The sequence below is a fragment of the Pithys albifrons genome, chromosome 10 (assembly GCF_047495875.1).
Source record: "Pithys albifrons albifrons isolate INPA30051 chromosome 10, PitAlb_v1, whole genome shotgun sequence".
NCBI classification, from domain to species: domain Eukaryota; kingdom Metazoa; phylum Chordata; class Aves; order Passeriformes; family Thamnophilidae; genus Pithys; species Pithys albifrons.
The window spans coordinates 18,570,882-18,598,383 of NC_092467.1; the positions used below are offsets into that span (position 1 = coordinate 18,570,882).

Here is a 27,502-nt window from a genome sequence, read left to right on the forward strand (position 1 = left end):
GGAGGGGTCCTCGCGGGTGCGGGCAGGGCCGCGGCGGGTCCGACATGGCGGCGGCGGCCGCGCTGTGGGCGCTGGGACGGCGCTGGCTCTGGTGGCTCCTGGGGCTGCAGGCGGTGAGAGCCGCGTCCGGCGTGTTCGCGCTCGGGGCTGAGCGCGGCGGCGGTTCCTGAGAGGGAGAGAGAGTAGTGGGTGCGAGGGCGGGGCGGGGCGCAGTGAGACGTGTCCCGGTGCAGGCGGCGGCCGCTCTGCCGCGTCCCGGCCCTCTCCTGCCGCCGCCTCTTTCTCTGTCCTTGTCGGAGGCTGTCTTTGCTTCTCCTCTTTCTAGTACTATTTGTATCGGTGCTGCGTTTGCTTTAATATATTAAATGACCTGGTGTGAAAGCAAAGCAATAGTGTAACGTTTATTTGTAGTCAGAGCTTTGAAGGAGAAAACGCAGCTGAAATGAGGTGCGTCACTGGCCAAGCAGTTGAAGTTATCTTGTTCTGATGAGAATTCTGCTTCTGGAGCATGAGGGTTCTCTTCTAATCCTAATTATTGACACTTACTATGATTAGTACTCTTACTGTTTCACGATAGTATGATAGTTAAGGTACTAAAATTGGTCAAAATTAATGAGAGAGAACGTCTTCCTTCTGTTTTTTTTTTCTTTCCCCTCCCTATGGTTTTATTCTCAAGCTGTTTTGAGCTTGTTGTGTAACCAAAACTTCTTCACTGAGAAATTCTCTTGCAATGGACTCTTTACTTTCATACACTGGTTGGTTTTTGGATGGTTCCCTCCACACCTTCCCCCCAAAAACCAAACCAAAAAACAAAACCCCAAAGTTGGCCTTATGTTTGCAGGTCCCTTAGGGGTCTGCTGGGGAAAGATGTGAGGAGTGTGGCCAGTTGCAGCCAAGTGACAATGCCAGTAACACCATTTTTACTCGAAGGTGAACAGATCCAAAAGTGAGGAAAAGATGAAAGCATAAAAGGGGTGAATGGCAAACAGCAAGGTGGAAGAAAACTGCTTTAGGTACTACCATGATTAATGTAATAAGTGAACAGTAATTAAAATGTGTCTTTGGCAGTGTTTGTCGTATTTCTTAGATTTTTTTTTATACCACTGTTGTATTTCCTATTGCCAGTATCCCTGAGACAGGATAAATATTAGATTATTCCAGTAGAACAGGCTCCCATTTTTGCTTGCCTGTTGTCATACAGACAAATTACTTAATCATTGTCTTGTAGGAAGAAAAATAATATCTTCCTGACAGAATAGGGATTTCAAAATAGTTTTTCATGTATTTTACTTTTTGTGCTTTAACTTTTTTTTATGGCAGATACAGAGAAACACAATAATGAGGGGCCCAATGTGCATTTTCCTGTCTGTCCCATCAGTGCCACGTCTGTCCTTCCGCTCTGGGCTGGCCACGTCAGGGGAGGGAATGGGCTTTGTCTCTGCCTTCCTTGGATATGCTATAGATGATATGCAATCCATGTACAGATTAGGTGATGTGTGAATGTGAAGAAAAGTCTGATTTGCTGAATGGCAAACTTAGTTTTTATTCTGTGCTTTTCTGTTTGGCCCAGCATCATTCTCTTGACCCTGGGCCTGTTACCAGGCGGTCCAGTTTGGTGGTGTCACCCCACCCATCTGCCAACAGTGGTGCTCATGGTTTTGGTGTTTTGGATGTGGCAGGTTTTGCCTGAGGTCTTTCACCCAGACTGGGAAGCATCTGAGAAAACTACTTCCTTTATCTTCTTTCCTAATATTCCTCTCTCCCTTTTCCACCTCTGAGGCAAGCAGCTGGAAGGGAAGGGTTTAAGGCAGGCTGTGAGAAATCCCTGTGTAGGTAAGTGTGAATTTGTGTTTGCTGCAAGAAGGACATTGAGGTGCTGGAGCAAGTCCAGAGCTGGTGAAGGGTGTAGAGCACAAGTGTTACGAGGAGCAGCTGAGGGAGCTGAAGGGGCTCAGCCTGGAGAAGGAGCTCAGTGGGACCCTCTTTGCTCTCTACAATTACCTGAAAGGAGATTATAGTGAGGTGGGGCTGGTCTCTTCACCCAGGTAACAAGGGACAGGATGAGAGAAAGTGGCCTCAAGTTGCACCAGAGGAGGCTTAGATTGAAAATTATGAATAATGTCTTCACTGAAAGACTGGTCAGTATTAGAAAGGGCTGCCCAGGGATGTGGTGGAAGTGCTCAGAAGGTGTGTGGATGTGGCACTTGGGATGTTTGGTGGTGGACACAGTGGTGCTGGATTAATGGCTGAACTCAATCATGACCTTAGAGGTCTTTTCCAGCCTTAATGATTCCATGAACAAACCCCAAATGTGATTTAAGGGCTGTGACAATTGGTTACATTGGTTTTGCTGCCCATAAGAAGCAGAACTGGTGTTTTGTGTAGAAGCCATGGAATTGCATTGCCTAGTTTAATGTATTGCTAAAAAATCAGAATTGCAGAGTTTTATCTACACTTCCATTTGTAGTATGTGACAATCCTGCCTGTGTGCCTTGTTGAACAGTTTGGTCCATTTCATCACTCCTTGCCTGTGTTTTTTCCAAGCTCAGCTGTTACTTTACAAGTGTTTTTTTTCTGTGATATGAAATTTACTGAAATTGTTTGGAAAGAGCGGCCTTTAGAAAGCTGTAGCCATGTTCATTTCAGCTGATTCATTAGGTTTGGATTTTTGTCTTGACTTGTAAATAGGAAAACAGTAGAGTTATCAGCTGTATATGAATTACTTTTGCCAGGTCTGACACCTCAAAGTGTACATATTGTGAGTGTTTGGAGTTCACTGTTAGTTTAAGACCGTTTCAGAATAGGGTGGTAATTTGAACCTGTGGGCTGATCATTGGGCATTACTGTAAAATAGTCTCAATACTTATTCTTTCTAGTCATTAAAGCATTTAAAGTCTTCTTTAAAAAAATAGTTTAATACTGACGTATGACGTTGTACTGACTTTCAGGTAAGTGTGTATGGAGCACAGTTGTCATCAGAGGCTTGCAGAGAGCTGGGCTTCTCCAGTAACTTGCTGTGCAGTTCCTGCAATCTGCTTGGACAGTTCAACCTGAACCAGTTGGATCCATTCTGCAGGCAGTGCTGCCAAGAGGAAGCTCAGTTGGAAACTAGAAAGGTGAGTTTGGGACTAAATCCTTTGTGGAATAATTTAATGTGTTAAGTTATGTTTATGAAACTTTTCATTTTAAAAATTTTTTAGAATCTGTATTATAATTTGAAGAGGAAAATGCAACATTTATTTATAACTCCATATACATGTATATGATTTGCAGACCTGCCATACTGCTCTGAAATACTGTCCTGATATGAACAGGGGAATCTTTGGCAGCCCATCTCTGGTGTGAAGTGACCATATTTGCAAATTATGTCCAACTTCTTTGAAGGGGAAGGTGTATGGGATTTGCAGAGGGCAAAAGAAGAGGATAAGGAGACTGATGTTACTGACCAGGGCTCTTGCTTGGTCACTGACCCGTAGTGTGAGGGCCAGGGCAGTTCAGCTCAGCCCGGAACAAAAGGTTGGTGCAGCTGCCAGGGCAGCTCCTGAGGTGGCACAAACCTGACAGCAGCAGCACTGCCCAGCTCCATTCTGCAGCCCAGAGAACAGCTGGATATCTTGGGAAAGGTCTTGCTCAGAGCCCACGCTGTGTGTGCTTCAGCCAGTTAAGCAAAGACAAAACCTGTCCTTTATCTGTAGTAAATAATTACCTGTGTTTCTTAAGGAATGTCATCAGGGAAGAATTTTTTGAGTTCTTGGAAAAAATACATGTTTTCTAATATGTGGAATTTAAGAGTGCTCTCAAATATAATGAGGGCAAACATCAGGAAAGTAGATATTTCAAGGAGAAGAGATGCTGAAATTATTTTTAATGGCTAGGAAATAAGTAACTGAGAACATGAAATTAATGATGAAATGTAGCCGGTTTCTCCCATCAGTTTAATTCCTTAAACAGCATAATATTTAAAAAAGATTTCATAAAATCACTGTTTACAGTGCTAGGTACACTATATTAAATATCAAGAAGCAAGTGTTTGAGATTTTCAGAGAATTAATAATTAGTAGGTTCTTGAGAGACATTAAGCTGTAAATTGTTCTGGTTTATGTATTGACAAAGTAATAATGCAATCTGTGTGGGATTGGGTATCTAAGGCTTTTTCCTTGCTAGATACATGGCCCTTATAAAGGACAGTTTGTCCCTGGAGAATATATATATAAGTATGTACATATTTGTACATACACAAAAACTGAAGTTTCAGAATAAAATCTAACAAAATGTACTTAACAGGGAATGGCAGAGTAGGAAAGGGTCTCCAGCTGAGTGTGCTCAGTAAGAGTTGTGGTGGCAGCAGCAAAGCTTCCTGTCCCCATGGGAGGAACAGATGCTTTTATTTGTGCAGGTAATATCCTCACAGTTTCGCCTTTGTGCATAAGGTGTAGCACAAGAACTTGTGGAGCAGTGCAATTCCTGTTGTCATTTGTTGTGAAAATGAGCTGGGGGAGTTGGGATGCATTTCTGTCAATGTGACTTCTGAGGAAAAAAGCTGTCTTACAATTTATCAGTAACTTGCTCAAGGATATAACTTAGTTTGTATTGTAAATGTCACATCAGTAAAATGTGGATCAAAGAACAGAATTTAAATCAATAGGTATTCTTCTGAATTTCCTGAATCAGACCTGGGTTTCATTGTGTGGACAATCATACTTTCTGTGTAAGGCTAAAAAACTGCTATTTTGTGGTCAGGACTTCACATTATAAATATTTTTAGTCTGAATTTTTTTTATTTGAATCATGATGAATGTAGCAAAATAAATAGCATAGAGCAGGACAGGGTCTTGAGGTTGTTTGGCCAATCCCTTCACAGGAAGGAAGAGATATTATAAATTGTTGGGGTTTTAATCTATTTCTGTTGGTTTCCCAGTTTCATTTCCTGCTTGAGCTTTATAATAAATGTGAGCAGTGCACATTTTGGTTGTTGCTTTGTTTTCTTACTTCCGTGACATTTCTGAAGAAATGTAATACAAATGGTCTTTGAGATTTGGAGCTAATATAGTAAGCATTAGCTTGAATTATGGGAGTGATTATGGTGGCCTTTTGGTATCTGAGATTGAATGAAGGTTTTACATACTGTGTGCATGAATAGAAATATGTATTAACATTATGATTGTGTGGTTGATGATTAGCATTATTTCTAATATCTTATGAATGCTGTTTCAGAAAGTGGAAATTTTCTATACTGTTGCAACTTCTTAGAAATGTGTTTTTTCAAATTTGGTGATTGTTTTGTGGTTTTGTTGTTGTTTTTTTTTAACTTGTACTCTGCAACTTCTCTTGAAGTCTACCCAGTGGAAAATTAGTATTTGGAGAAATGACTATTATTTCAACAGATTGTATTCAGAATCATCACATTTTGGATTGACTTGTGTTTTAACATAGAGCTGTTTGCAACAGTTGTCTGTAATTGAGTTTAAGATTTTGCTGTTATATAAGAAGTAACAATATAATTTATAGTAGCTTCTTTCTAAACAAGAATTTCCATTATATGCATGCAGACTAGAAAAGCTGAATGCTGCCTTTTGCTGTAGTTCTCCCCTTTCCTTCTAAGGAAAATTTAATAGTGAAGAATAAATGGTTGTTGAAAGTCTTGAAGAGTTTTTTTCCTACCCTCTTGCTTGTAGAACTTTTAATCTTACTCTAAAAACCTGCATCTCCATGTAAGATGTTTGACTTGCTGATTTGCAGCTTTGTGTGTTGCCAAGTTGAGAGCAGGGGTGCTCTGGGATTTGCTCATGCTGAGACCATGAGCTTGAACATCCTCAAAGTGTGTGAGTCTTTTTCTTCCTGAGCCAGGATCGTGGTACATGATGGAGTTTGTTTGCTGTTGAGCAAATGTTTGTTCCCATGATGTGGTACAGCATGTTCATAGTCTGTGCTACAAACAGACCTGCAAACTATAGGAATTCCAGGGCTGGCCTCAGGATTCAAATCTAATTCTCTTTGCAAGTATGTGGCAAACACTGGAAACAGGGAAAGCAAGAGTTAATTTATTGCATGACTTGTGCCTGAGTTCTCAATGAGAATTTAAAGTTTAAGGAGATAGCACATCTATCTGAGAATTTTTATGTAATTGCCACTTTTCACAAATGATCTGTGAAATATCCTCAGGGCTAAAAATACTTTGTGCTGCATAATATCAGTGCAACCTCAAATGAGATGTTTACAGATTTGAACTGTTTCATAGCTTGAAAAATGTTTATTAATCCTGGTTTTGTTATTGGTCCAGTAGTTTGTGAATTGACATTGTGGAAAATAGCTGTGAGGTGCTCATATTGCACAGACTTTGTCTTGCTCCAAACTTCTGCTGACACCTGTCCAGTGAAATATTTTAATTGCTTCAGAATTGGACTGTGGGTAAAATGGAAACATGTTTTGGTTATTTCCTCCTCCTCTGGAGATTTTATATGCAGTTTCACACCAATTCAGAAGCTGGCTTAAACAGTATTGCCTTAGACAGCTGCAAGTTTTAAACCTCAGTCTGTCAGATGCAGAGCTCTGCTGGGGTGTAAAACGGGGAAGGATGAAATGGAGGTGAAGCAAACTGTGCGTGAAATTGTAGTAGCAGGAGAGATTGTCCATATTTTGCAGTAGCTGAAAATAGCTGCACTCCATCTGCAGCTTCACTCAGTCTGTGGGATCACTTCAGACACAGCTATAAGCATATTCCGTTAATTGTGTATTACAATCTTAGACTTATCAATATATGTGTGTCAGAATCCAAATTGATTTTCAAAATCAACTCTGTGATAAAGTTTGCAATACATTAAATTTCACAGTCACACTCTGCGGGATTGCTACAACCCATAAAAGTTATCAATAAGTCTAAATGGAGCTTTGAAATACATTTTTGTTCACTAAGGTGTGTTGAATCTCAGCATTTTAAATTCCTACTGTCAAGTATTTGTCATGTTGTAATGTTATGGTGTTTGCTGACTTAGAAAAGATGACATCAGGTGTAAGCAAAACCAAAAAGGCAGAAGAGTCATGAAAATGGGTGGTTCAGATGGCAAGTTGTGATGGGTAACATCACACGTGTCTATGGTGCACTATTTCTACATAATTTATGATTCTACTGTGACATAAGGCAAACAGTGATACAGAACTCTATATGCATATTCTAAAGTGCCACAGAGATGGGTAATAGCTGCTCCACTCCACAAATGTAAGCAAAAAGTCTAAAATCCTGAGATTTTTAGCAATTTTCTTGCCCATGTTCAGGTTAATCAAAGTATGCTAAACTGTCAAAGCATGGAATAGTAATTTATTGAAATATCCAGCCTCTGCATTGCTAAGATAATGAGAAGTTTAGGATTCTTTTTCACCAAATTTGTAATAGATGTAACAATACTAAGTACTAAAATATTTCAGAAACTTGAAATGCATTTTCGTAGTCTAAGAGGAGAGATTTGCACCTTGATGTTCTTCCCACACCATTAAATACAAAAGTTTCCTTTCAAACTTAATGCAAGGCTATGGACATAACCCCATTAGACAAACAGAGCCTGTGGGATGTAGAAAATAGTGGTATTTAGGGACTTCAAGTATTGTGTTTTCTCAAGATCTTGAAAAATGCTGAAAAGGGAAAACCACCTGGGGAGAAAATCCCAAGAATGCCGACTAAAACACTGGGAAATGGGGGGAGTGGGAGAGCAGAGCAGCAGAACATTTCCTTGATTTTTGCTACGGGTTCCTGGCCCTCTGGGTACAGTGCCTGCCCTGCGGGTGGGCCCAGCCGTGTTTGCACAGCTGGCCCAGGGTCACTCTGTAACCAGCGCTGCACTTCACCGGGTGCTTGGACATTGCTGCAGGAAGATGTTTCCACTGCATCGAGCCGTTCTTCTTCCAAGTCCTTCCTACTTGAAACTGTGGGAAGTCATTTTAAGGCATGAACAATTTGGTCTGTTTCAATACTGCAAAATCACAGAACTTGTACTCTGTTGAAAGTGAAGCCTGACTCTGAACTCCTCCTTCTATATCAGTCACCTGTTTCTGCATAGTATCACACAGGTTGGGCGGTTTTGTGGTGAGGGATGATACACAAAAAAGACTGCATTAAACCTATTTAGCCTACGTAATAAGTAGCTGCAGATGTTCATCTTGGTCTGTTCACTGAAAAGTAAAAATCATGGCCATACAAGTTCAGATGTCTGTAGTCTACCTTAGCTATCACTCATAACAAAATTGTCACTCAGGCCATTAAATGTTATTAGGAAGCAGATGAGGATGTATTCAGAAACTCTTTCTCAGAACAAGTTATTTTATATTATCCATTATAATGGATAATATATATAATCTCCTTGTGTAGTTTGACCATAAGTTAAAACCTGTTCTTTGCATGGAGTGAGTGTTAGACCCTACCAGGAAATGAAATAAATATTTGCTGTGATATTAGTGGTAAACATGACCAGTGTCATTATCACTATGTGCTACTTTTATTTAAAAGGAAAAATCAAATGGAAAACTTTCTTTAAACTCCACCCTTTTAGATGTACAGGCTTCTTATATGTGCTGTTATGAATTACAAGGAGGAATAAGATGACATTCTTGTTGAGACTTAATTTTTAAAACTCAAAATATTTCACAAAACTCACAGTAATTACTGGAAGTAGAATAACTTGAAGTGCTTTTATTGCTTCAGGCTACTCCTGTGTAACCCAATTTACGCTCATTTTTCAGGGCTTTTTTTTCTTTTCATTTCACTAATTAAAGTGCTGCTCTCAAATTCCTGTTGGCTGCCTGCTTGTTCTGCCAGAGGCCCTTAATGTGAATAGTTCCAGTGAAGCAGTCTCTTCTCTTAGTTTTCAACTCTGTGGTTAAAAACACAACTCCTTAGAACACATTGACATCTCAGTGGTGTAATGTAAGCTTAAGTTTACTTCTAGCTGTTTCTCAAAAGCCACATCTTTTTCTGTCTTTTGATGTGTTCTGTAAAGTCTTTTGACTGTTTTGTAAAAATTGTGCTTTTACATAACTGTACTCCTTATTTCTAACATAGTACATAAAAATGGCTCATGTTCATTGTTTTTTACCAAGTGTAACTTTAGTGTAATTCAATGGCCGCATGTTTTATTTAACAATCAAGTAATCAGAACTCTGTAATTAAGGCTAATGTCATATGACCTCCTTTTAAAGTTTGGTGTTAACTAAGAAGAGTCCCATACAGTTCATATAGGAATGATTTTTATGGGCAATATTGATATGGAAGTTAAGGGAATTGAGGTGACTGTTCTCTCTGATTTGGAAAGTCTCTTATCAGAGTATTGTGCTTAAGAATATTGTGCACAACCATCCCTTCTGCTAAAAATGTGCTGCAGTGGATGTCCTTCTCAAGAACTTTACCATGTACTCTCTTTCCCTTCCTTCTGTACCTGCTGTTATTAGCAGTGGAAATTAATGTTGACAAACAGCAGTCCTAGATAAGGAAGGTGCAGCTAAGCTAGTCAGTGCCTAAGACAGAAATTTACCATCTTTTGTTTGGTTCAGATTCCCCAAAGGTTCATCTCTGTCAAACAAAGTAAGGTAAAACACATTGTCTGTAATAGGGCAAGCCTTACCTATGGAAGACCTCTGTTGAATCTTATGAATGAAAGAAAAAAAAGAGTTGGGCAAACTGCAAATGTGAATTTGCTAAATACAGTTTTAAGTTGTTGATGTGCATCTGTGCTGGTGAATGGAATAGATTTAGCTAATTAAGGCTGACCTTCATCTTGAGAAAGTACTGGCACTTGACTCTACATTTGTTGAAAAAACTTCACAAATTAAAGGTCTCAAAATTAATGAAATGTGCAGGGTCAAATAAGTAGCTCCTGAGATCTGTTCTCATTCTTCTGTTTGCAACTCTAAGATGCTTTGTTTTATAATAAAAGCACAGATGCTGGAGAATTAGAGATATTCAGGGTTACTGCTTCTAGAGGTAAGTAGATGCTTAGATAGAATCAAATGGTATATTCCAAAACTGAAACTTGAACTGTTAACTTTCTGTCTCTATCTACTCACTTGCATAATTCTGCTCGCCAGGTCCAGGAGCCTGTTCACAGGAGCCCTTTTCTGCCACTCATTCCCATTCCACTCCGCCCTCCACCACCACTCAGGTTGGGCATTCACACCACCATGTCCAGGCTGCAGTCCCAGAGATCCAAAGTTGGTGGTGACTCAGCTTCTGCATTTTCTCTCTCACCCTTTTTCCAGATCTGTTGCTCACATGACCTTACACCAAACCATTTAATAGAGCAAAGTTAACAAAAATGGTCTGCCAGAAGCAGAAGTTGTTTTGGAAGTGGATTTGGAAGCAGCAGAAACGTTTATATAATCCTGCAAGGAGGATATTGTTTAACACCAAAAATAAAACACTTCGGTGGATGACACATTTTGTGTATGCTGGAGAATGTAACAGTAACGCACAACTGTGTTTTGTACGTACAGAGTGAAAAAACTGAGTCTCCTCCTCAAAGCAGAATTCAGAGTTCTGAGGATTTCCAAGAATACAGATTCTACAGCCTTTCTTAGTAAATTATTTCAGTGCTTAAACATCCTCATTGTGACTTCTTTTTAACCCTTATATTCAGTTGGAATTTTCTTCTCCACAAATAAATGAGAGCTCAGATTCTGCTTCAGCTTTGTACAGAGGAATTTGCTTGTAATATAAACCACTGATCCCAGGAATAGCACTGAACCACATAACTGGTTTTTGATTGTTAGGCTTCTCCCTTCACAAGATAATGAGTTGTCAGTGTGAGAAGTTGCTTTGTGGCTAAATTTACTGATGACACCAGTTTGGAATGATGTGTGTGTAGCAATGACTTTACTGGTTTTCTGTATTACAGAGCAGTAATTCATAATGTTCCTGGCAGTGAGGCTTTCTGACTGTTCCCTGTTAACCCACAGATTCTTACTCATGTTCTGCCTCCAGGAAAAAGAAAGACTAGAGTGATTTTGACAACTTTGAACTGTCCATGTCAATACCTTGCATTGTCTCCTATAGAAGAGAAAATACTTTATATCTCAGTGTATATTCTTTTTAAGCAATTTAGCTTTCTTGTAAAACTCACAAACTGGTGGAGTTTAGGAAAAAGCAACAAGAAACTTGCAACAAAATCTCTTTTTGTTGTAACTTAATTTCTCAGAAAAACAAATATTGATAAATACGTTGTTTTGCTTTCTGGGTAGGTGGATGCAACACAGTAACAATGAGTTGCAAGCCTTTGAAAAAAAGAGGTGATTCACCGTATTTTTCAATAGTAGCAGTTTGCACATACCAAGCAACTTTGGCTGTGAAGAATAATGATATCCTTATTTTCCTGATGTGTGTGAAATAAAACAATAGTATGAGTTGATAGGACATCAGGAGGTCTCTTCAGCAGATCTGCTTATATCATAACATGAAATCAAAATTAAAGTGAATTTCATAAAACAATTGTTTCTATTGGAAAGAGATTAATTTTTGGTCAGTATTTAGTGGAAGATTATCTTGTACCTGAGGCAAGTTAAAATTCAAGAGTTTTAGCTGTGGTCATAAGTTGTGCTTTATTGCTTATTCTTGGAGCTTAATTAATATTTAAACCTTTTGATGTGAGGAGAGGACAGTACACAGATATCAGAGAGAATCCAACTACCATAAGACAGCTATTCAACCTTGTGTGGCTTTACCTTAACAGCCCCTTTCATTTAATTTCTTAAGACATGCTGGTAGGAAGGGTTTTTTCAGCTGATTGCAAACAGCTGTGCAAATCCCGTTTGAGTGACACTTTGTAACCTGGGTCAGGCAGGGTCAGGATTAGTCAGCAGTTTGGAGAAACTGGTCTGCAAAAGATAGGTGTTTAAAAAGTAAAATTAGGTATAACTGCTTGTATTTTGTGCAACTTTTTTGTTACCTTTGAACTAATGTAACTTTATTGTGATAAAGGAGCAATCTGTGTCAGGTACTACTTTTTGCAGTTCAGTTTGATCTGAGTTCTCATTTGATTGTAAACAGTAATGGTTACGTAGCAGGAGTGAAATTTTTCTTCTGGAGATTTCACCATGACAAACTGTGATAACAACACTGTATCTGTGCATAAATGAGGCACCACTGGAATTGTCTTGCACAAATTGCTTCAGTTCCCTTCCTAACAGCAGGTGAAATGTTTTCTTTCACCCAAGTTAAAGTTCCTTTTTTTTACTTACTGGAACAATTATTTTTACCATACATATTTTTATTTAGCACAGTTCTTATGTAAATGATTGTATTCTGCTGTAATTACCACTTTTCTTCATCATCTAAGCAAACATGACCAATGGTGTGGTTTTCCTCTTCTCAGTTGTGCAGATTCATCTTGATTACAACAGTATGAACTGCTACAAGAGGTTCAGGTGCTTTCAAAAAACATTTGAATGAATTGAGCTCAAGTTGATGCTTTGGAAAAGATGAGAGAAAAGTTCAGATATTGTCACAATAGAAAGCCTGAGAATACATGCTATTAATCTGTTGTAAAGGAAGGTAAGTCCTGGCTATAGATACAGACATGAATCAGCTTGGAAATCATCACAGCATTTGCATTGGATGTTAGTATGGACAGTAGTAATAGTTTAGAGGATCTTTATTTCATTCCTTGTAGTACTAAACTCACTTTCATGGGGCATCACTTTAAAATGAACTAACCCATGAGTTAAGCATTGTGTGATGAACTGGCTCGAGGTGTTTCTGTGCCTCTGTGCTGAGTGATCCGTGTCATTCTCAGTACTACTTGAACACAGTGCCTGCCTCACAAGGAAGGCTGGAGAACGTCTGCTCTGGGCACAATGGGATGGAAGCAGCAGCAGATATTGACAAGTGTGCTTTTGTGTGGGGCTGAGTGATGCAAATAAACCTCTGCTTCTTGTAGAGACACCTTTGTTTAGAGTTATAAATGAAGCAAATTGATTCTTCTTTTATTCTGGTCTAGCCATCAAGAGCAGCTGTTTGTCCCAGCATGAATCTCAACTTTTTTGTACCAGAACAGTTGGGTTTCAATTATGGCAGAGTTCCAAGCTCAAAATTTGGACATCAATAATTGAGCTGTTTTCTTTGTTAAACTTCTGTCAGGCATTGCCCAGGAGTTACAAACTTGGAATAGTGAGTAATTAAAAAATATCTTGCATATTTGGAATTGCTACGGTGATCTTGTTCATAAAAATCCTTGTTTGAAGGGAAGAAAATAACCGTAAAAATTATTTGCATAATGAGAATTCAGAAATATTCGTTTGACTGTTGTCCTAAATTTGAGTATACTTAGTTATACACTTATATAAAATAATAAACTAGATAGAAGGCTATTCATTCCCTTGTCTACTTCTTTATACTGATTTCTTGATAGAAAAATGCTGATAACTGTCAATATGAGAAAACCAGTGTAAATGCTCAGTGGATTAGTGAGTGTGCAAACTGATACCTAAATCTTGGACGGCTGATAGAATTGTTCTTGAATGTTTTTTAAACAATAAGACAGAGAGACAAGGTAAGTGAAGTTTATCACAATTCTATTTTTCTTCCATGTTTGCAATTGCTTCATGTTTTAATTCTAGAAGAACTTGAATTATGCAAGCTAATATCTGAGCTGTTTATCATTGCCTTTTTTAATTGAAACCTTTATTTGGGTGGTGAAGAAGCTTTTAAAAAAGTGGTATTTTTGATCACTTGAATATTCTTTCATAGTACTGTCCATGTTAGGTTTAAAATGGAGAGTAAAATTTCTTTTAATGAGACTGTGTTACCATCTTAAGGGAGGAAGAAACAGTTTTCCTATTACTAGCAATTCCTGTTGTAATATGTCCAACTGCAATTTTATTAAAATTAAGCTTTGCTTACAGCAACAGTATATCTACAACTATCATTTTTTTCTGTTTTTACACTTTCAGTATAATGAATGAAAATTACCATGTATCTTGAGGGAACAGTCAATTGTTGCATAAATCAGAGACATCCGGAATTGTGATTCTGTTTAGCATCTTATTTGTAATTGGCAGCATATTGTCTCCTCCAAGAGAGATAATTCCACAGGTAGCACACCATATATAAACTAGTAATTTATATTATTTTTGCCATTAACAGCTGCTGTTTATTATTACAGCTTTATGCAGGAGCTGTCCTAGAGGTATGTGGATGAAAATTGGGAAGGTTCCCTCAAGTCCAGGGTAAGTAAAGCCACTACTATTTTTTCAGTTATGAAATACTGTCACAGCTGAATGACAAAATGTATTTTTAAGTACTATTACAGGTAGTCATAAATTTAGTATATTTTATCAGTAAGGTTGCATTGACCTGAGACTCACGGAACTGGTCTCCGGTAATTGATAGATGAACTTACATTCTGCGCTCGTGGAACTCTCTGTTTTCCTGCCATGTAATTGTTTTATCAGTGGATAATGACAGTCAACTACATGGAATGGAATACAGCAGTGTTAAAGGAAAACCAGTACCATCAGTGTGTGCTGGGAGGAAGCTGCAGGGAAAGAATCTGTGAGAAATTTCAAACTGGAGAAGAGCTTAGGTGATACCAGTACTTTGGTTATTTTTCGGGTTTGTACTGTAATGAAGACCCTAATACTGTACTTTGGACATAGTTGAACATAAAGACTAATCTAGCTTTGGAATTAAAAATTGTACAAACAGCATGTCTCCATCTGCCATGGACAGTATTAATACCTCCCTGTTTAAAGGCTGCCTGACAAACAAGTTAAAAAAAAAGGTTTTAAAACAGGTTACAATTTATGTAAGTTCTGCTGCTTTATCTGGTTGTCTGCCATGTCTACCCACACACAGTTCAGCTGAGTGACTGCAAGACCACAGCAAAGCTATTTTCTCTTTTCCACTTTTTAAAATGTCAAAATAAGAATTGCTTAAATGACTTGTCCTACTTCAAGGATGTGAGGAGGTCACTTTGTTAGCACAGAACTCCATATTATCTCTATGCAAACATGATAACATTCCCAGCTGTTGTTGCCCATTCACTCAGCTGCTTTATGGTTGTTAATTTGTAACAATTAAGTGCTCCTTTGAGGTATAGGTTTGAAGGAAAAGCTCAGCCCCTCAGCCTGCAGTATGTCCTCAGTTATCTTCATGTGTAGGGAATAGCCCTCACACCATTAAATGTGTTCCAGAGACTTGGAATGGTGCAAAAGGAAAAACTTGAAAATTTGAATAGGGTTTTTTTTTTACTTTCAATCCTTGGTTATCTAAACCTGCTTAAATATTTACAGTCCATTAATCATATAGCTTACTTTTTAAAGATAAGCAGCATTAAAATGGCAGAATAAATTTCAGTGTTTTTTAAGTAGGATCTCTGTTTTGACTGTCACTTTTTCTTTGGCACAAGAAGAATTAAAAAAGGACTGAGTATTGCACTTAAATTTATCTTTTCCCTTTTCGTCACCAGTTTCTGCAGGTTATCTAAATTTTTCTGGACCACATTTGCTGCTAGAGTATCAGAATAGGTTGGAAGATGGGAAGTATATTTTAAGAGAATACTTAGAAATTTTAAAAAGCAGTAGAATATATTCTTCCAGCTGGTATTTGTCTTCACACTAGTATTAATCTCAGAATACTTTTACTTATATTTTCTCCTTGATTTTAACTTCCCTCAGAAATAGTATCTAATGTCTCTATCTTAAGACATTAACATTCAAGAAGTGTTTGTGTTTTTTATTTCAACTTTTCACTTGGGTGTTTGCTGTGGAAGTTACAATGCCTGAAGGTCGTGCTGCTGCTTTCGAAGCAGTGTCTTTGCAGCCTGTCATTGACAATGTCTCATCACAAACAACTGATTCCTTTCCCACAGTTCTGGAAGGATTTTGTTAAATTTTGTTTGGGTGTGTTTGGGTTTTTTTCCAGAATATACACAAAATGGTGCTGTTAATTGCTGGTTGTGTATGTATTAGAATTATATGGATTAGTGTGCATTACTCCTATAACTGTGAAGTCTTCACCTTTAAGTACTTGTGTAAATTGTTTTTTCACTTGGCCTAGTCCTACAGACTTGATGTGTCTCAGACTACTTCTGGATTATATTTTATTTGGCCAAAGAGTGAACAGTATTATCTTGGGTTCAGTTATTGGGTTTTTTTAATTATGAGATTCGCATTTTTAAATAATTAAAGCATTAGAATTGGTTGAAGAGATTTGTAAAAGTTACACAGTTGCAAAAAGCTGTAGGTTGTTAATAAATGCAATATTCTATGATCCTTCTGTATCAAGGCTTCTTTCCAAATTACTAGTCATATGATTTTTAGCTCTAAACAGTTGCTGAATACACCTGTGTGCCTGAAATGTGAGAATCATTACATATGGAATATATTTGTAGATACTGGGAAAGCAAAGAAGTGAGAAGTGATGAAAAAAATCTAGTCCTTAGCAAGAGTATGAAAATGTCTCATTTTGAGTAAGATTATCTCAGTCTTAAGCTGGATGTTATTCTTTGTAATGTCACACCAAAGTACTGAAGGTTTTTGTGAAAACAGCCAAGACTGTCTGTTGGATTTGTCAAATACAACTTCTGGTGATAAGTCTGGTAACAGACCACACTTCTGTACATTTCTTTCAAGGTCAGCACTGACCTATTTTTCCTGATAAATTTCCCTTGAAAATAAATTGCTCCATTATAAATACTGTACTCTGAAATTAATTCCTATGTTACATATATTTTGAAATTGTTCTGTATAAAACTGATCTTAAATATTTATCATTCAAAAGCACTCCATCAAAGTAGAACATTGAAAACCTAAGTGACAGGATTCGTAGATGAAGCAATACCTTATTATACCAGGTAACACAAAATGTGACAGTTTCTGGCTGACATCCATAAAACTAAGACTCTGGAATAGAATAGTAAATTAGCTGGGTCAGTGATTAATCTGGCATATGTGGTTTAAGCTGACTTTGCAGTGGCAGCTGTGTTCTGTTCACAGTGAGACAGGAGATCAGGATTTAGACTCCTATGTTCTTTCCAGTTTAACAAAACCCGAATTAGTCTGGGTTTCTTCACTGAACATTTCTTTCATATTTCTCTGCATTTTTTTAACCAAGAAAATAATTCTCACCTCTCCCTGTGTGACTTTTAGTTAAGAAATGGATGTGGTCCCAGCAAATCAGTTACAGAAGCAAGGTGCTTAATCCTTGAACTCTTGCACTGTCCAGCTACATCAGATTCTCTGACTTCAGAGTCAGTAAGCACTGTTATATCACCCAAGTTCTGCAAGTGTGAGGGGGATTTTTTTAGCTACTAAAATGTAATTTCTTTTGGGAGTCTATTGTATGAAGTAAGAGCACTCATTTCCTAGTTATTTAAATCTGCAATTAGTAAATACGGATGAAAGAAAGAAAAATATATTAACCTTAAATCTTACATTAATAAATGTGTCAGTAAAACTCTTGTTAGGAAACATGGACATTGTAGTGGGAGACAGACATTGCTTTATCATAATCTTTTGTAAACAGATGATACAGAAATTAAAACAATACTTCTCTTCAGACTCAGAAAAGCCATTTGCCCAACTGCTTACACAAAGTACTCTGGGATTTTGTGAAGTTTCTTCTTCAGGCTTGCTTGGAGCTCTGTTTGGAATTAGTTTCTGAAAGCGTGTGGTGCTTTCTATAAAACCATGAACAGCTGCATTGTAACTTGGTTAACAAACTGCAAATAGTAGTTATTGATGTGCCCTATGAATTGTGAAATTCAAATTTTTATGTCAAACTGAGGTCCCCAAAAGGTAAAGAGCTACAGTCATTAAAATGTAAATGACTGCTTGGTGTGTTCTGTAATTCAGCCTTTTTGCTGGGCTCTTATGGTATCTTTTGAAGCAGGCTCATACTGTCTTCAAAACTGCAGAGCATGTGTTTGTCCCCAAAACAAATTAATAAAGAGTCTGAGGAAAGACATTAATGCTTTTGGTCTGCTTGTATTCCCAGTGATGTACATACTCACATTTTGAACAAATATTGCTAGTTGTCTTAGCAATGCTTAGCTGTTATGACATTATTAAATGCTGGGATTTCCTTTCTTCATAAAATATCCCTTTTTCACTCTTTCTTTTGTTTTGGTTGCATTTCTTTTCGTAGGTTTAAGACTTGATAATTGGCAATGCCTTAATAAAACCATTTTTAAGTTCATTTTGGGTACAAAATGGTCAAGTCTGTGGCACGGTCAAGTCCTTTGTGCCTTTTTTATGTACAATTTGTGACATTATGCACAAACTTGTGTCTCCAGTAAAACCTTATACTTTCAAATGGCTTGTGTATAATAATTCAAGACCAAGTAAGCAGAATACCCTTTGTTCCATGAGCTTATGAAGTCATGTTACATTTGCTTTCAGTTTATTGAAATTAACTTGGGACAGCTGTTCTGGGGAGATGTGGCATCCTACCCATTTAGGGTCAGACTCACGATGTGTCCTCCTGTACCTAGAGAAAACAGTGCAGGTGTGTGTGTGCATGTACATAGACTTGCTGTTTGGGCCACAGTGATTCTTAATTTCCTTAATAATCTCCACATAGGACTCCAGGCTTTAGTTCCAACAAACTAGTTTTCACAGACTTTTTCTTAAAACAAAGAGACATTATAACAATAGCAGTGAGTTCTCCACTGTACCCTGTTCATGGGTAAAGGCTGCTTTTAGGGCTTCAAAAGCACTGCCCAGCACTTCCTCTCTTTGTGAAACAGTTCGATGAGCTTTACAATGTTCATAAGACCTGACCCTTCTCTGAGCTTTAGCTGTGGTTGGCTGTGTGGCAGTACAGGGAACACCCCGGGAAGTGAGTGCCTTCCAGCAGAAGGCGTGTGCTCTGGAATTGCACATGTTTTATAAGAGCATAAGGTGAAGGGATTTACAAAGCTGTCAGTACAACAGCTCTGCCTTTAGTCTGGTGCTTAATTCACCATAACATACTGTCATGACACTGAGCTCAGAATTCAACCTACAGAAGTCAAAGTGGAAAATGCCTCTCCTGCTCACCCACGGATGGGTTAAGGAAATGCTTGTTTCTCTGCAATGTGTAACTTGTAAAGCTGCTACAGGGAAAAGAAAATGGAGAGATAGCTAGGGTTAGTATTAGACATCAAAGTATTAGACATCAAAGTACTAAATAACGGTGTAAAGATGATGTGAAAGTAGCCTTTAGACATAGGAAACAACGACGATGATGTCAGGGCATAGAGGGGAAACTGTTGGGGCAGTGCTGAAGGTGGAATGTATTCACCACATCATATGATGAGCAAGCAGTTGTGTGTCCCAAAATGTCCACTGTAGCTGTCTCTGACTTCCTGACCCCATCATTTCATTTGAAAGGCTGTTAATTCAACTCAAGGACTGATTTTGTGGAAAGAAAAAGTAAAGCATTTGATGGGATAATCTGTATTTTTAATGCATGCCAGTATTTTAGTTTCTCATTTTAGCTTATAAAATTCAGAATATACAAATGCAGTTATTTGTACAGTGAGTGTTTTTCTTTGTTGCATTGCATATTCAAGTGACTGATGCAGAAAGTCACTATGATCAGCATTAGAAATAAATATGCCATAACAGAAACTAATTTTGTTCCAGCTGTCTAAAATAGCAGCAAAAATATTCTGTAGTGCTTCAGCTTTCAGAACATTTAGACATTTCACATTGATACAAGTGTGTAATAGCTACTTCTAATGTGACAAAACATAATGCTGCCTATAGAATACTTTCTTCTTCCACCTAGTTCTGTTTCCATTCTATGTGAGCTTATTCAGTCCAACACTGCAGGCAGAGAACAGCCACTCATGTCCAAATGAGCTTCATCTGTCACTCAAGTAACAAATCCTCACACCTGTTACAAGCTTAAAGTGCAGTAATCTGAGGTAACTCCCAAAGGCTATTTAACACAACTGTGTTCCAGAGTTCAGATCTGCTTTGGAAACTTCATCTGTTTTACTGTGCTCTCTTACAACTTTTTTTTAAGCTTTGCAGTTAAAGTTATCCACTATACTGACTGCTTCTTACAACATCCTATTCATGCAAAGCCCCAGAGACTGATTTCAGCTGTAGATTCAAATTGAAGAAAAATGTGGAAAAATTCCTGTAGAAATAGTTCAATGTTATATGAACTTATCAAATAATGAGAAATATCTTTGCCACTTTTTTATGTTACTGTTGATGACAGCCAAGACAACAGGCCGCAAGGACATGGGGAACATTCAAGTTGAAAATGTTTTTGAGTTTGAATCAGAGAGTATGTGAACAAGTACTAGTTATTTAGTGCTATTTGAAATAGCTATACAAGTACAGGTTACAATATGATATTAGTGTACAGTCCTGCAGAAAGAACAAAAACAAGTATTGTTGTTTTCGAGGGCCTGGCAGCTCGTTGGATCATTGGTATTTTGTTACCTTGTTTATACTGTGTAGTGATTGGTGCACCAGGCAGAGTTTATCCAGCACAGTGGAAGAGGGAGGAAAATAAATGTTACTCTGTATAACTATGCTAGAAAGTGTTAAGGTAACTGCAGTAATATAAAGATGGGTATAAAGATGCCAGGAGACATCTCTGCAATTACTGAGGAAAGCACTACACTTTGTGAAGCAGTATGAAACATTAGTCCTGAGGTTGCACTCATCTCCATGCACCAGTTGGATTCACTGCAATTTGTGAGAGATTCATTGTGGTCTAACCTTGAAAAAGCAGCTTTAACATGCAGCTAGCACCTTTGTAGGAGTCCATCCATACTGACAGGGTTCATCCTTGGGGAGGTGCTACTGACGTACTGTTGGAGTGTCCTGAATCCATTTAATGTCAAAACAGATACTAAATTCAGCCTTTAGCATGGCCTGACTGTAAAAAGGAGCAAGGAGGACTGTATTTCCTAAATATGTTTTAAATACTTTGAGAACTCAGACATTCATTCGTGTGGTGTTTGGAAGTAGGGGATTTTGCTCACATTTTGTCCTGAAATAATTCATAGTCTCTTCAAAGTTAAGGTTGACACAAGGCCTGGGTTGTGCTGCAGCGATACTGGGACTGTGCTCCTGTCAATGCCATTTGCCCAGTAGTGCCCCAGGTGCAGGGCTGTGCAGCAGCAGCAGTAGCAGCAGCATCTCCCCTCAGAGGGGAACTTCTCTCCATGTCACTGCGTGCCAGGCCATTAGTCCTTCTTGCAGCATTTATGAGTGTCAAGGGAGGAGGAGATACCAGCTTCTCCTCTTGTTTTCTGGTCTTGTTTCCTTGCTGGTTTTCAGCATATAATCATGGACATCTCTGCAAGACAGGATTGTCTGTCTTGTTTGGAAGAATAACATCTCTACCCACAGTTTCCTCTGTGCCCTTTCCCCGCACTGCTGCAGTGGAGTGTGCTGATGAGATGGGTGTCATATTCAGCCTCCCTCACAAAGCTTATCTCCAGCCAGATTTCCATCGCTCCAACGCCTCTCCTCACATTTGCGTGTCACAGCAGCATATGGGCCAGTCTGCTGAAGGCTGTCAGTTCTATGTGCAGATAAACTGACTTACACAGTTGCATCAGTGTTCAAGGAAATTCCAAGCAGATAGGAATCTTGTTTGGATTACTAGCAGAAATAGGTGTTCCTTTGGCATAATAAGTTTAGTGTTATTAAGGTTTTTAACATTGCAATTCCTTCTAAAGCATAATTTCAAAAGAAATAATTTGTGGAATATTAATTTGATGTCCACGTAATGCAAGTGGAGAGGAGTTTGATTTTCTTTCTTTCTTTTCTCCAAACTGTAGCTTTTGTCAGGAGTGATAAGCCAAAGCTCTTCAGGGGACTGCAAATCAAGGTGAGTAGTAGCCTACCTTTTTTTGCAGGATGTTAGGAAGAATTAAATTTGGTGGAGACAGTCCTCTCGTGGATTGTTCCCTAGTTGCTGATCAAGTAATCCTTTAGTAGAGGACATAAATTTGCATTACCTGTATGAGTCTTCACAAGTTCCTTCTAGTAATATTACTTTACTGCTCAGTAAGTGATACCAATTCTTTACTGGTGGTGGGGTTTTGGTTTATCTTATTTTTGTTTAGTTGATTTTAAGCCAAGAAAAGAAATACTGGAACCTGTAATAGCAGATGATGAAAGAATGTGAGGAATGCTTACATTCTGTCCTTATTTTGTGGATATCTTGGATTTACTCAAGCTTATTCTGCCATAGTTTCCTTTTGTCCTCTTCTATTATCTCCTCATTTTCTTACAGAGCTGCCATTTCCCTGCATTCAGTGATTCTTAGATTTTTCGCCTCCCTCAGAATTTCCTTGCTATGTTCTACTGTGCTGTTTTTTCTTCATAGGCTTCAAACATCCAGCTTTATAGAAATGCATATACTGAATGGTGTTTCTTATTACTTGCGTATATGCAAAGCTGCATAAACTGTATTGCCATAAGCTCCAATAATTCTTTGGTTTCAAGATTTAGTGTAAGAATTCACCTTCCTCTTAAAGTCCTCTGTGAACTTCAAGTGCACTTCACAGATACACATCTTGATTCTCACATCTTGTGCTCCCATCTCTATTCCCCAAATGGCACCATCTGGAATCACTTCATAGCTGTGCATGGCTGCAATAAGTGATTTGTCTTCTCAGCAGCAGATTCCATCTAAAACAGATTTCCTCTGTCTGTCTCACACATTCATGTCTCCATGTCTTCCAGTTTCTTTCAAAAGCTTTCTCTCCTTCTGCATGCCTGTTTCTTTTTTTTTTAACTTTGTAGATTTATTGAACCTCAAACAGTCTACCCTACAATTAGTATAGAACACTACCAGAAAAAGAAATGTTCTGCAAATGAATCTGTATTTATTTTACAAGACTTTTGGAAAACTGATTAGAGGTAGAGGTGCCACTAGCTTCATTAAGTAAAACCAACTAGGTTAGCTCAGTCAGCAAAGTGAAATACTCCTGGGGAAATCTTTCCATAAACGGAAATGGTCACAGCTTTCTAATACTGTTAAAAGCTTTTATTTGCATTTCGTATTTTGTGAGTTTGCAGAAGCATTGAAGAATTGTGTTACCAACAAAGAGTAGAAGGCACAGATGCAACATAGCAGGAAAGAACATGATCACATTTAAAACTGATAGTAGAACTTTGATGTGTTAAAGTGACCTGAAATTTCTAAATGGTAGAAAGGCAATTGATCATATGAGAAAGATTGTTCATCTGCTTGATTCAAAAATCCAACGTTGGTAACTTAGAACAGGTGAAGTAAATATCATCTTTCGAAACCAGGCTTACAGTATTGCCTCTCTGCACATGCATTAACTGGTGTGGTGCACCAAGGACAACAAATAGGTGTTTCTGACACACCCTCGATCCTCCTTCATTTGACTTGTTCCTCCACTTCCCTCTCTCTGACATTAAATGCAAGTTAGAAATCTGAACTAATTTAAATCACTTGGGAGCAGGGATGTATTAATATGGAGAATGCATTTTCTGCCCAAGATAACTGACTTTTCTTTTTTCTCCCCCACAGTATGTGCGTGGTTCTGACCCTGTACTAAAGCTGCTGGATGACAATGGGAACATTGCAGAAGAACTGAGCATCCTCAAGTGGAATACAGATAGTGTGGAAGAATTTCTAAGTGAAAAACTAGAACGTCTATAAAGCATTGCTCTCCGTCCTCTTTCCTTTTCATATTTTGTCACGGTAATCTTCTCATGTGAAGTGCACTGCAATTGAAAACACATTCCAGCTTCTGTATTTGTTTTAAAATATCTGTTGTGCTGTACTAAACATCTTGTAATTAGAAGGGAAGCTTCAGCACACATATCTGACAAGCTGACAAACTAGCTTGTCTTAATGTTATTATTTCAGCTCTTAATGCATTTATCACTTACAAAATGCCTTGTTTTAAAGTTAATTATGCAAATATCAATTTGTTATAATTGAACATGTTTTTACAAATGCTCTTAAAACCGAAGAGCTTCAAATAATTGAAACCATTACCATGCTTTTTGTCTGCTGCTCTAAGGAAGTCAGAACCAAGTACAATCTTCTATCTCCCAAAGAAACTTGGCTACTAATGCCCTCTACTTTTTTTTTGTATTTCAACTGTCCTTTTATAGAAGCATTGTTTACAGTAAGTATCTAGTTCACAGGTTTTGAAGCTGATGGAGGAACTCATGTTCTGATACTGTGAAACATTTAGTAAGTACACTTTAGTGAAGACTACATAGAAAACCTCTGAGGTATATGGAAGTCAGATGTCAGGTGTGCTTTACACTAAGTGTTTTGCATCAGAAAACATGAGCAATAACTCTTGAAAAACCTCTCCAAACTTTCAGAAATTTATTGTAAACCTGTTTATCAAATGAATTTAAAAGCTGTTACTTTAAAATGTATATTCTTTTTCTCAGTGGAAATTTATGTGAGCAGGGAATACAGACAGTACATATGGTAATAAGTCAAATCCATTAAGACTTGTCGGGCTTTTTCCACTTAGAGTCAATAAATATGGTAATCAAGGATAAAGTGGGGGGGCTTTCTTAAGTTTAATTAGTAAATAAATCTTCCCCTTAACTACTTAATGCTCATCAGTTTGTGGTTGAATGGGTGTTATGCTATGACTTGAAATGGTACTCAGGTTTTGTCTTTATACGTATCTCAAGCAATTTCTCTGTAATTTACAGAGTTTATTTCTTACATTGGAGAGGAAATCATCAGCTTCATAGCAGAACAGTAAACCTGGGACTGAGACCACACTAAACTGTCAGAAGTAGCATTCAAAAGTGATTTTTTAGGCATTGCCTTTGGAGTTTTTATTCCTGAAATGTTCTATAAACTCATAGAAAGTGTGTGCAGCTGGGTCACATGCTGGCTCGCTCTTATGCTATGCCTTCACTCCTCTCCTTGTGACACATGCTCTGACCTCCCAGCTGGCTCAGTGTGAGAAAGCTACAACAGTGGCCACCATTGTCTTGGAGAAATACAATCTGTACAAAAAAGGCACAAATCTTTGCAGCTTATGCTGAATCAGAGTCAAACATGGATTTGTTCTTGGGAAATATGATGTGTTAGTCAGCAGATGAGCAAGAACCAGAAGATGTGGCATGGTGGCCAATATTTTGGTAGTAAAAATATACTGCCATCCACTGGTCTTTCAATATACTGACTATATCCATACTTCCTGTTCCTATGTTTGCCAGCAAGGGATTTCAGTTTCTCTGTGGATGATTTATCATGCTGTTTTAGCAGAATATTTCAATCATGTCCTTCTCTCCAGCTTTAGGTCCTCTTTATCACTCAACAGAGAGATTGTTTGCTTAATTTGATATTTACTAAATATTTTTCTCTGCTTCTCTGTATTTCCTTCTTCCTTCTTAATATGACAGCCAGTGGGTTTCTGACCTTCAGTCTCCCTTTTCCTTCTGTGTCTTCCTACTGCCAGCCCAGTCCTTCCCTACACCCGCTTTTGTCTTCCCACACCAGATCCTTCACTGCTGCTCTTGCTTGTCTTTTACAGAAGCAAGAAACTCACTCATGTACCAGGTGATAACCAGCCCAGAGTGGAGGAGCATTACAAGCCAAAGAACTTCTCCTCCAGCATAACTTTGTTTTATGATTGCAGTCTCAGTACTGTTTCTGCAACTTCTGACTTTTCCCAGTACTGGTTCTCACATATTTCCATTAAGGAGACTAGAAATGAGCTTTTCTCCCAGTTTTCCTCCTAGGTTCCTGATTTTCTGATTACTATTCCACATGCTAATCTGGCCTAGTAATACAGATACTCATTCTCTTAGCTTAAAAATGCTCAAGGTACATTCCTGTATTTCCCTATATATAGGAAGATGTTTAAAGTCTTCCCTGACTCTGTTAGTGAGATGCTGAGCCCTCATCCTACTTGATCTGTAGCTTCTAGCAAAAGCTTAATTACCTACATTTCCTGACCTGTTGGCTGTGCTCCCTGCTGTTCTTGAAGTGTCAAATTCATACTGTCCTGGCTTTCTTCTTTCTCATTCTGTCCTTTAGATGATACTCAGGTTCTTGGCTCTAGCTAGGAACATTTAACATTTTGGCACAAATGAGTTGGGCTTTGTGCTAAAAGAGGCAATTAGAGTGGGGAATAATTTCTTTTGGAAATTCTTGAGTTTCTATTTATCAGTGTAAGGTTTTTTCCTCTAGTCTGCAGCTGTGAAAATCCATAGAGCTCAAAAGGTTATTTTGGCTTGTGGCAATTAACCACACAGAATACAAGGTTGAAAGCTCCAGTTTAAAAGGGAAGTGATTCATTTTTACTTATAGCCATGATAAGCACCCAGTACTTCATGAAAGGCATTCACTCAGACTTATGTAAGAATTATTTAATCTTATATAATGCTCTTGTTGTGCCAAATCTTGAGAGTTAATGAAAGGACAAATAAAAGCAGAAAGCATGCATGACTGAGTTGGAACATGAACTGTCCATCTACTATTCCTGCCTTTTTAGAGGAAAAAAGGCAGTCTTTTTGTAGAAAAGAGTATCCTTGCTTTTAAGGGAAAAAAAAGTATTGTGCATTCCATTTTACACACAGATATGATGTTTAGAGGAACTTGAATCATAATGTACAAACTACTTGGAAAGGTTTCCGGGGTACCTGCTCAATCATAGATTCCTGCAATGTGAACCTGAATAACATGATTGTAACAGGCAAAAATCTGTTTCAGAGCTAAGGGAAACCTTCCAGCAGACATTAAAATCATGGAAAGAAAGAAAGTATTCAGCTCAGCCCATAGACAGAAAAAGAACACATCCCACCCCACAAAAATGGGAAAAAAAAGCTTTATTGTCATTCTAATTAATTAGCATGGAAGCTGGGCTGGATTGTAAGAGCTGCAGTAGAACTTCTTTACATTGTACCCATAAAGGCAAACAGGCTCAAATCTAATGAGATAGATTTCCAGAGTCCGTTACAAGAAACACCATCATTTGCTGGTTGTTGCAGCGTGTAAGGAAGATTAGATGAAGTACAAAACTTTCTTTACTAGGGATTCTTTGACCACCTAAAGTAAATGGACTTTGAAATTGGTCATGTGTGCCTTAGGAAGGGTCCACCAAAGGCTAAAATGCAGAGAATTTGTCTCAAGAGCAGCAAAAGAAAACTTCTGAATTTGTGTGGTTTCCCTTAAATTGCTAAGGCCCAAGCCAGTTACTTTGAAACAAATTTGCTGTCATGTCTAAGAGGAGCAGCCCAAGGGAGAGAATATGCAAGGAGACACAGAACAGACAAGCCACTGACCTGTTATTGAACACTCTAGTTCAGAACATCAGCTTCCCTCCCAAATGCATAAAAGGTCTAAGCAAAAGGTAGATGGAGAATATTATCCAGAATTTTTTTCCTTATCCCTTGTCATGAAGGATAGGTAGAAGGAAATGCATTATGAAATTACTCAATAGTGAGCTCAGACAGGAGATAAACTACAGAATTGATCAGAGTATTCTTGCATTTATTGCTTTAAATTGGAACTGTGGCACCAGGTGAACAGACTGTTTCAAAGAGTGTT

At 38.1% G+C, this 27,502-nt stretch overlaps 1 protein-coding gene and 1 long non-coding RNA gene across 2 annotated transcripts; both read left to right on the forward strand.

The window, feature by feature from the left end:
- Positions 1–24,549, forward strand: SELENOF (selenoprotein F). Its single transcript, XM_071564755.1, has 5 exons — positions 1–113; positions 2,949–3,116; positions 14,139–14,202; positions 21,768–21,817; positions 23,495–24,549. Exons 1-5 carry the CDS (start codon positions 45–47, stop codon positions 23,624–23,626), a joined length of 483 nt encoding a protein of 160 aa, XP_071420856.1. The 5' UTR covers positions 1–44; the 3' UTR covers positions 23,627–24,549.
- LOC139676142 (uncharacterized) lies at positions 9,923–13,344 on the forward strand. The gene is made up of 2 exons (XR_011698604.1): positions 9,923–12,529; positions 12,975–13,344. It is a non-coding gene; the product is annotated as an uncharacterized lncRNA (long non-coding RNA).
- Positions 24,550–27,502: the final 2,953 nt, after the last annotated feature.